Here is a 10,887-nt window from a genome sequence, read left to right as displayed (position 1 = left end):
GGTAAACAGGGGTATTAGAAATTATTTTTTTTAACATATTTTTGCTTCTGACATTTAACTAAACATATGTTTGTCAATCTCAGTCTATAGCATTATAACACATCCCAGTTTGTGCTTGGCATCACTGGGTGTGTGAGTGTGATTCCCACAGTACAGTGTCATGTCATCGCTGCAACCAGCAAGACAACTTCCTATTGGTCCACGTTGTTATTTACCGTAAACCTCCTAAAAATGAGGATCGCCTCAATTCAAAAACACAATGCAACGAGTAACATTCACGCACACTGCGCAGAAAACACACACTCAACATAAACACTGAGTCCTGGATCAACATGAAACACGAATGATCTCTCTGAACATCCTTTTACGGCAACGCGTCACATTTCTCTTGCGCCGTTTCCACTTCAGCAGCCGGATGTGAGGTGGCTCCCAATGAACAAGCCAAAGATAAACACGTAGCCAGACGAGCGGCGGCCACGATATTACATATACACAGAGAGGCCGCGGAGAACCCGTGCAAATGGAGTAGCTGGGGAGAATATAGCGACCGCAGCAGGAGAGCAGACCCCGTCACACGAACACAGAAGCGAGTCGTCTGCAGACATCGAGTCGGTGAGTCCTGCTGGGAAGCTACCAGCTAGCATGCTAACGTTAGCTAACCCCAGCTAACTAACCTGATTACCTGTCTGTGGTAGTAAGGTGGTCTCTGGAGCGCAGCAGGGTTGCTAACACAAACACACAGCTACACGCCGAGCTTAGTGAGACGTGTGCTGGTGTGAGTTTCACTTTCTTTGGAAGCTGTCACGAGGTTAGTTGGATTTCTGAGACTTGCTTTGACTTGAGGAGCTGTAATGGTAGCAAACCTGAGGGAGCTGACAAAGCTACATGTTCCCCAGGAAGAAGGTGAAGCCAGTGTTTGTTCTTCAACAAAGACTGGAGTTATTGCTCCACCAGCAGATGCAGTATGTTACACAGGAGACAGTGATGCACCAGCTGCACCAGCGCGACTGCACACGATGCTAACCTGCTGTGTTGAAATACATATTGTACATAAGCACGTTTAATCCCTGAAGCCCTGTCATACACTCATCTCTACTGGTTACTTGTGGAAGCTATTGAAACGTGCATCTGCTCTCTGTAGTTCACCTGACACTTTCTTTTATGGGTTCTGACTAGATCATAGTATCTTTTTCAAAATACATTGACAATAACAAAGCACAGTCATATACAAATTAAAGCATGACCACCCATTCCAATAGTAAGAAGTTGAGTTTGAGTTTCTGCCAGTTAACCAGCTGCAGTTAACTTGAAAACAAGTCTGGTTAATGCAAACCTGCGGAAGGAAATCTTCACAGTCACGAAACAAGCTGAAGCACCTTAAGGGATAGTTCACTCAAAAATGTAAATCCACTCATTATCTACTCACCGCTATGCTGATGGAGGGGTGTGTCAAGTGTTAAGAGTATCGGGGGTAAACAGCTTTGCAGCCAAATCCAAAACAATTTAAATTGCATCAACTTCTTCAAACAAACTAAAAACATAAAAATGCTTGTGTAGTGTCACCCAAGTGTCTGAGCCCGAACATTCAAATTCAACATGAAACGGCGTCTCCACCAGGTTTGCTAAATAAGTGATTTTTAATTGAAGACTGACTGTTAAGATTTCAAAGCTTTCTGTCCATATAGTTAATACATAAAAAAATGGAACAGCTGTCTGTATTTGCATGCTGCTCCTCTACATAGGTCAGCTTTCACAAACAACATCCTCCTCCTTCATGTCTCACTTCATGTGTTTCCCCCACACAGTATCTGTAGCTGAGTCCAAAATGGTACGAGCAGCGTTGGTGACTGCCACCAGTCTGGCACTGACTGGGGCTGTGGTGGCACACGCTTACCTCCTCAAGCACCAGTTCTACCCGACTGTGGTCTACCTCACCAAAAGCAGCCCCAGCATGGCGGTAAGATCATGGCTAAAGTCGAATCTTGATCTTTGTTTAAGTTATTTGGATATTTTACCCAAAATAATATCTTTAAAATGTGACAATGTTTAAAGAGGCATATCAGTGACATTGGGAGGAATCAACTTGACGTGTGTGTTTGTTTCTGGTATCAGGTGTTGTACATTCAGGCCTTTGTGCTGGTGTTTCTACTTGGAAAGTTCATGAGGAAGGTGTTCTTCGGTCAGCTACGAGCTGCAGAAATGGAGGTAGAGTTCTGTTTTTATTTATTACTCACTTTAATCACTGTATCACACATTTGTATTTAATGCACAATATGTGTTGTAAATGACAGCAATGAATCAATCAGACCTTAAACCTTTTCCTCCAGCACCTCATCGAGCGCTCCTGGTACGCTGTCACTGAGACCTGTCTGGCCTTCACTGTATTCAGGGATGACTTCTCCCCTCGCTTCGTCGCCCTCTTCACCCTCCTGCTCTTCCTTAAGTGCTTCCACTGGCTGGCCGAGGATCGGGTGGACTTTGTGAGTGATGACAGAGAAACAACTTCCTCGTCGCACACAGTGCCCTGTATACTTTCTCCACTGTTTCTGTATGCAGTCAATGGTGTAAATGTGGAAAGGAAATGTGGGACACAGGATGAGGCAGATGGTGTGTGGCTAAGGCTGAATACCAGTGTTGAACAAACATTGTGTGACATTTTGCTGTTGATTTTCGGTCACAGATAAAGTGCAAACGCTCGTGACTGTGCTGTAAGTTGGGGGAGTTCCATATAATACTGTTTGAGCAAGTGAAAGTATTAGTTGCCTGGTGAGGACCTTTTAAGTGAAGGAAGCTTTATCAACTTCTAATAGACAGCAGTCATTAGCTGAATCAAACTGACACAAATCACATGTTTCTTTGCTCCTGTATGAATGTATGAATCATTGATAGGAGTATTATTCAGACTCACTGATGGAATATTTCACGTATCATTTGAATAATTTTGATGTTTTATTTACTGCTAGATGGAACGAAGTCCAAACATCTCCTGTGTTTTTCACTTGAGGGTCTTGTGTAAGTACATTTTATCTTTTATCTTCCCTGTCTGCATTTCTTCCTTTTTAACTTTCACTTCCTTATCTCTTTCTCTTTCTTTTCCATTGATTGCACTTATAAGACAAGTTTTCAAGCTGAATGAAACTGCATGCAAATCATTCTGTGTGCCCATGAGGCCAGGTGCATCAGAATGAAAGTAACAGACGGTTAAGGTTGATGGCAGTAATGATAGAACAGGCCATTTGATTACATACCTACTGTATTTGAATTCAGTGCAGATGATTATATTGAGTTTATACATGGGGAGTGTCTACAGCCCCTCACCAAAGTGTTACTCGATGTTCTTTACTTTCTGCAGCTCTCATTGGACTGCTGGGTGTCCTGGACTTCCTGTTTGTCAACCATGCCTGTCACAGCATCATTACCAGAGGAGCCTCAGTCCAGCTTGTTTTTGGATTTGAGGTTTGTTTTACTTTGTTTGAATTGAATTGAATATCTGCTTTGAGCTGTAAAACTAATGCACCAGTGGCCATTTCACAAGCTTAATAATTCACATATTTGGGATAGTTTCATTTTTACCATGGGTTTCACTCATCCTCAACATCTGTTGATGTTCACATCTGGTTACTGAGTTGGCCTATGTCACAGGAATTGTGCTGCCAGCCCTCTTGTAAAATCTCCAGATAACGTCCGGGTGAGCTCATGTGAGAACACAGCAGGTGATTATCTGGAGGATTCATCATGAGCGCATGGGCACATTGATGATGTTTCTAACACCCAACAGACTAAAAACTAAAAACAAATAGAAACAATAGAAACAAATATCTTAGGATGAAAAAGCGGAGCCATACACGTAGTAGACACAGACAGATATGTGAACTTGGAGAGGCACAAGATGTCAGAGCTTGTGGTGATATGGGCTGTCACCGGTGCCAATGTCCCGTAAACTTAAACATGTGATCTCTGCCGCAGAATTTATACGTTGTGTCTGCATTCTGGTGTTGTTGTGAACGCTTCTGGAATCTTCTGCTCTGTTGTTCATATGTGAAAGGCAAACTCCAGAGAAAGTCTGGACCCCATTGTGCACACATTCCTCGAAGAAAATGATTCCCGTTGAGCGTAATTGTCAAAGCCTCCAAAATGTCAGACCAGCCATAAATCTGCATCCAATCCCCAAAGTAGTCTGAGTTCAAAGTGTGAGGTTTTTTACAGGGGCACCATGCCTTATACTTAAATACTTGAATTTAAAATCTTGTGATTGCTGCATTACTTGTATGAATTATTTTAATACTTAAGTTGTGTGTTTCTACATGGTTGCACTTGCTAATTTGTATTCACAATGTTGTAAAATGCAAATATTAAATAAGGTTTGTCCCCTCTATTCCCTCGTCAGTATGCCATCCTGCTGACTATGGTGCTGACGACCTTCATCAAGTACGTTCTGCACACTGTTGACCTACAGAGTGAGAATCCCTGGGACAACAAGGCCGTCTATATGCTCTATACTGAGCTCTTCACAGGTAAGTGTATTCTACTCCAGATGACCACAACCTCAGAGTGAAGTAAAAGATGAAATCATGTCGGCTAATGATAATATTTTATTCCAGGTTTCATCAAAGTGCTCCTGTACATTGCCTTCATGACCATCATGATAAAGGTTCACACCTTCCCTCTGTTTGCCATTCGCCCCATGTATCTGGCCATGAGGTGAGCAGCTCTATAGCCTCTGTGTTTGTGTCAGAAAGTTAAGTCGTTACTTCTGCAAGTGTAGTTTCTACTGTTAAATGTCAGTGTCTTAGTTTCTGTTGTTAAAATGTCAGTGTGTCCACACAGGCTTTGTTTGTAATTAAGAGATCAATCATTTCACAATCTTGATGATGGTGTACAATATTATAAATAGATATATTTCTAAACTTAATAAGTTGTTCGGAAAAAGATACATTTGAATCTAAATAAACAAATAATCAAAAATACAGATCACATTTAATTATCAAATTTCATTTTTAAGGCGTGTTTTAAGCATTGTGTTGTTTTGTGTCCCTGCCAGACAATTCAAGAAAGCTGTAACAGATGCTATAATGTCTCGGAGAGCCATTCGCAACATGAACACGCTGTGAGTAATGTTGAGCTTTTCCTCACTGCCATGTGTTATATTTGTAAAAATCATTCTATCCCAATGCATCTCTCTTATTCAATTTCATACAGTGGGGTTCAAAAGTCTGAGAGGACTTTCCAAGTTATGATTTCAGACTTGGACCCCACTGCATCGTTTGTTTGGACGTTACATGGTGAAGGGAGATTTTAATTCTCATTTAATGATAATAACTCTGACCTATGTGCAAAAAAACATTCAATCTCTATTTGTTGTTAATATTTTGAAGAGTTTGCAGGAAAATACACACACCGTTGTGCAGTAACTGTGGCGTACTCTGACTTAAGAAGTAGCAAACCTACCATCAGTGTATTTTACACATTCTTTTTACTATATTTTAAAATCTTTAGTCAGTGATATTTGTAAACCCTGTCCGTGAAGTTCTCAGGATAGAACTGCTGCTCACTGTTTTTGTCCTGTTTGCGTGTATTCAGATACCCTGATGCTACCCCTGAAGATCTGCAGGCTTCTGACAATGTTTGTATCATCTGTCGAGAGGAAATGGTCACTGGAGCCAAGAAACTACCTTGTAATCACATTTTCCACTCCAGGTAAGTCCTTAGTTAAACAGTAAGACTCAACAGGAAAGAATCTAGGCTGTGACCAAAAAACAACCTGGATGTCAGAAGTTGTCAGCGTGTCATTATTGAAGCTACTGTATTTAAAAGAAAGCGAGCCAGGTGTGGATGTGAGAATTAAACAAGACTTTAAATAGCAACCTTTAGTTTTGTGTTAGATTGTTATTTGTTTTGTATTATTTCTAATAATGTTGTGCTGGGCTACTTAACTCTCCACAGCTGCTTGCGCTCCTGGTTCCAGCGCCAGCAGACCTGTCCCACCTGTCGAATGGATGTGCTCCGAGCTTCCAATAACAATCAGACTCCTGCCCCAGCCCAGGCCCCGCCCCCTGCCCCCGCAGCCCCTGCCAACGTGCCCGCAGCCCCGCCTGCTAATGGTGAGAATCAAGACCACTACACACAAACACAACCCCCATTTTCCTACTGCTGGCTGTGAAGCCCACTTATCCCCGAATGATTCATTCAAGCACATTCTTACACCTGATAAGTTTCTGTAGATGTGATATAATTTCGTATATACTGCTCTCAGGACACCTCATGTGCCTAAACGCACTGGTGTGTGTTTATAGTAAACAGATGATTCTGGTGAAAAGTGATGCAGCTGGTGGAATGCTCTCTACACATTCACCCATCTTCTCTTCCATGATCCCACCCTGAGGCACCAGAGTCAGACATCTTCCAATTCTACACATAGTTTGGTTTCTGTTACTAGTCTCTAAAAGGTCAGAATCAGATTTATTGTCACATCCATAATATACAGTCGGCTTCATGCTGTTCTCCACTTTTAAAAACAGATAAAACACTTTTAGAAAAACAGAGAAATCACGAAATCCTTCAGAAAAACCAACTTATTTGAAACACTGATCAGGGGAAGCCTCACTGGCATTGTTTTCTTTCTCCAATCTGTTTGGTCACTACATGACACAATAAAACCAACTCAGCTCTCCACCTTTTCTTGGTTTAATTAGTAAGCAGTCCTGGTATTATTATTATCATTATTATTATTATTATTATTATTATATCTGTGCAGACTGTTAATTATGAAGTGCCCAGTGGTAAATATACATTTCTAAGATTCTCTTTGGTTCTGGTTGCTCTCCAGTGGCTCCAGGCATGTTACCAGGCTTCCCACCTGGCATCTTCCCTTTCTGGGGTCCCTTCCCTGCAGTGCCTCCTCCTCCTGCTGCCGCTGCTGAAGCTCCTGGTGCTACTGATGCTCCACAAAGCAGCTCAGAGGCCACACAGGCATCTGGTGAGGAGGATACATCCTTCTATTTCATCAGTTGTGTCCATTGAATATCATCAAATCAATGATTCCACATCAATTATAATACGATAGCTATGGCAGCTTATTGTGTGTGTTCTGTGTAATTGTAAGATTTACTATTTGTTGATCATCCTGTTCCTACTGAAGTGTTTATCAGTAGTAAGCAATGAACCAAAACTGTGTGACCCAGATGCATGTATTAATGCAGTAGGTTACATTTGTACCACAAAACTGTTACATTTCTGTATATTTTGTTTTTGCATCCTGTCATCAAAGCGTGTTTGTGTGTTTGCATCAGGTTCCAGTCAGCCCACATCATCTACTGCTGACACCTCCACAGCAGCAGCTGCTCCAGGACCAACAATCCCAGGCTTCCCCTTCTCCTTCCCGCCTCCTCCCTTCCCCTCTGCACCGTGGCTGCCCATGCCGCCACCTCCTCCTTTTGGTGAGAGCAAACACTGACTGACTGACTGAGTGCCGACTTGCAAACAAAACCACTTGACACATTGAAAATAATATTTGATGCATGAAATAAGTTAAATGGCAGGGAATCGTTCAGAAAACTATCAGAATCTGGTTTTATTGTCAAGCAGGTTTAAATAGAATAGGAAAAAAAATAGAATAGAATAGGAAAAACAAATTTAAATCCTTAAAAGGGAGGGATTGTGATGTTGTAAGTAAACACTAGAGTCTGGATTGTGCTATGAACAATTAGTCTGTTATTTGCACCAGGAAGTTAAAGTGTCACAGGCCGGGCATCAGTGCAGCTGGAAAAAACAGTTTTTGTGGTGTGAGGTTTTGGTTGGGGGGGGTCAGCCACAATCTTACCTGCACAGGTCCTGGAGAAAAGGTTGCACTGCAGTCTGGTCCGGTGTCATGGTCAACCTCTCTGTTACTTATGTCGCTCCTCTACAAGAACATAAAATAGAATGTCCAGTTTTAGCTATTAGTGATGGTATTGTCTCATGTCGCCTGTTAGCCTTTGTTAAAGGAAAAGCGTTACCATAGTAACATACTATCATTTCACACTTTGGACATGCATGACCCAGTGTTCTCTGTTGTCAGGAGTGTCAAGCAGTCATGAGTAGTAAATCTGAAGTCACTTGAAGCGATTGTTGATACTCAGTCTCAGCCTGAGTTGTTCATTGTGTTGGTACATTTTAATCTGTAGAAAGGAGACAGAGGTGTCCTTTAGTTAATGCTCGCAGTTCCTGTCCTTGATCATCTTGTTTTGGCTGGTTGCACACCTTTCACCTGTGCAACACAGATCGAGCTGTAGAGTCTGCGTGCTCGCCCAAAGCAGGGCTTCCTGTAGGAAACAGTCTGGTGCCAAAACCGTACTGTTTGCTTTTCCTCTTCTTCTTCTTCGCCTTATCCGGCTGTATGGTTGTATTTTTGGCAGCATTGTTTAGGGGAAGACTGGACCGAGTCACCCTGCTTCATGTTCGAGTATAAAAGGGAACAAGCGTGTCAACGTCACCATGTGTGCAATGACAGATGCTTCAAGCACAGCTTCAGTGACTTCAGTCTTCCTAAAGCCAAAATGATTTAAAAACTGTTATGAATCAGAACTAGTCCTAGCCAGGTGGACTTTCACTTTAAGGCAGGTGATCTATTTCAGAAGCATGTTTTGTTACAACTCTTGAAATCCTCTTTACTTCCTGATATCAGTTAATCAATGATTTCATTTATCCTGGATTCAAAAAACTAGATGGCCTTCTTGCCTGTGAATTTATTTGACCCCTGTGTGCTTTCTGCTGGTGCAGTCGTCATGTGTGACTAGCCTTCAACAATGCTAAAATATGACATCATCAATACTTAAGTTTGTTCTTGTACACTCGTACATTTTCCTGCCTGCGAAAGACTCAGGAGTATAGTTAGTGATGCTTCCCAACTCTGTCGCTTGCACGTGGTGGTGTGCTTTGACAGAGCATCTGACTGCTGACTGGTTGGTAGCAGGTTTAGCTACAGATCACTACAGTGACCACCCTGCATAAGTACATTTTGTTCCTCTCCTGCAGTGTCATCAATGCCCCCACCTCCTCCGTCTCTGTCCCGGATGTCAGAGGAGGAGCTCCGGGAGCTGGAGGCTGAAGGCCGACGGGGCCTCGAGGCCAGACTCCAATGTCTCCAAAACATCCACACTCTGCTGGATGCTGCCATGCTCAACATCCACCACTACCTCAGCACCGTCGCCACCCTCACGTAACCAGACCTCTCTGATTCTTCGCTAAATTCAACTACATTTTTAGTTTTTCGGTGAAGATTTAGGTTAGAAAGTACAAAGTGGTCTCATTCTGGGGATTCAATCTTAAGCAAACACAATAAAAAATGTCTTGCATGCTTCATGCTTTTTTCTGCTCTTTCTCTCACAGTCCACCTCGGGCTGAAGGCAGCACAGGAGAAGCCAGTGGGACAAACCACTCTGCTACATCTGCTGCATCTGCTGCATCTGCTGCATCTGCTGCATCTGGCAGCAGCACAGAGAGTCAGAGCCAGGAGAAAGACTCAGGACCCAGCTGTGAGTAAACTGAGGGTGCAACTACGAAGGCAACAACAGCAAACACTGAAAACCTTGATGTGATGTTTTTTTCCTTTTCAGTGAATGGTGCTTCAGTCTCCTCTCAGCCCGCTGATTCCACCTCTGCTGCCTCGGAAATGGAAAGTAGAGAAAAGATTGATGAAGAGGTGCTGGAGGAGGAGATGGTGGAGGGCGGAGAACCGAACGCCGCCGAGCTGAGGCGCCGTCGTCTCCGCAAGTTGGAGTCGGCATCATCGTCCTCATCACCCCCTCCAGACAACTGATCTCCGTGTTGGACAAAATCGCTCTGGACCAACAGGAACTGTGAGCTGATTGATCTTTGCTTCAGTTCTTCGCTGCCTCCGCGGCTCTCGCCTTCCACGGGCTCAGGTTTCTAACCGTGTCAAGATGGACTCAGGCTGCGGAGAGACGCAGTGATCTTTTAGTGAAGATTCTTTAATGCTTACCTGGACTATTTCTGTGTCCGAAAGCAATAGCGCAATTTTTTTCCCCCATGACCTCCCAGAATGACCTCTGCAATAACAGCACTGCAGGTGTTTGTATGTGTAAAGGTGGAAGATGAAGTCTCGAGTCAGTCCCAGATATTTGGTCGATGTGACAGAGATGGTATTTGTGTTTGCTAGTTTTACAGTCGGTGACGTCTTTGCCTGCACTTTGATTTTTTTGTTTAATTCAGCTTTCTTTGGTATAACATTTGGACCCATTCACCACATCAACATGTTACATCGAAACAGGATCAGTGTCCGATTAAGTGGATTTCAATCAAGGGATTAATCGTCTACTCTTTTTTTCTTTAAAATACATCACTCTTCAGTTTCCTGGTTTCTTCACACTGCAGACGCTGTAACATACTGATTTATTTGAATGTGTACATACTGTAAAGAGTTTTAATAGGATGATCTGTACATAATGCAGAATAAACTGTTTGACTGAAACAACAGTGGCACAGCAGACACATTTGTCTGTAAGTTCACAAACTGACTTTAGAAGTGGGGGGTGTTAAAGTGAAGCTCAGAAACTGCATGTTGGAATCTGAAATGTTGCCCGTGAATTTAAATCGGGCTGTTAAATACAAATTAAAAACACACACAGAAGAGTTAAAGCGGTAGAGATGAATAAAAACAGTACAAACGCAAATTAAACATTCCCAAAATAAAAACAGAATAATTAACAAAAAATCATTCCAAACATTCATTCCCAAAGGTTTTCAGGAAGCAAAAGGTTTTACGTTTTTGTCTCTTTTTTGCAGAATTAACGGTATTTGAACAACCTGATAGATTTAAATATGAGGGAGCAAATATATCATGTACCTTGTTTTTAAGTGTCAGCATTTAAATCATCACATCAAATTGCA

At 42.4% G+C, this 10,887-nt stretch overlaps 1 protein-coding gene across 1 annotated transcript; it reads left to right on the top strand.

Annotated features, from left to right (window-relative positions):
* Positions 1–385: 385 nt before the first annotated feature.
* On the top strand, positions 386–10,468 carry syvn1 (synovial apoptosis inhibitor 1, synoviolin). Its single transcript, XM_020080598.2, has 16 exons — positions 386–612; positions 1,806–1,957; positions 2,113–2,205; positions 2,328–2,480; positions 2,964–3,012; positions 3,353–3,456; positions 4,388–4,514; positions 4,602–4,701; positions 5,042–5,107; positions 5,581–5,697; positions 5,944–6,101; positions 6,827–6,976; positions 7,290–7,436; positions 9,013–9,196; positions 9,367–9,512; positions 9,594–10,468. Exons 2-16 carry the CDS (start codon positions 1,826–1,828, stop codon positions 9,794–9,796), a joined length of 1,929 nt encoding a protein of 642 aa, XP_019936157.2. The 5' UTR covers positions 386–612; positions 1,806–1,825; the 3' UTR covers positions 9,797–10,468.
* Positions 10,469–10,887: the final 419 nt, after the last annotated feature.

This window comes from Paralichthys olivaceus, chromosome 9, assembly GCF_024713975.1.
Source record: "Paralichthys olivaceus isolate ysfri-2021 chromosome 9, ASM2471397v2, whole genome shotgun sequence".
In the NCBI taxonomy this organism is placed as follows: domain Eukaryota; kingdom Metazoa; phylum Chordata; class Actinopteri; order Pleuronectiformes; family Paralichthyidae; genus Paralichthys; species Paralichthys olivaceus.
The sequence above is the reverse complement of the archived record's forward strand: the minus strand, read 5'-3'. Positions and strand labels throughout refer to the sequence as shown.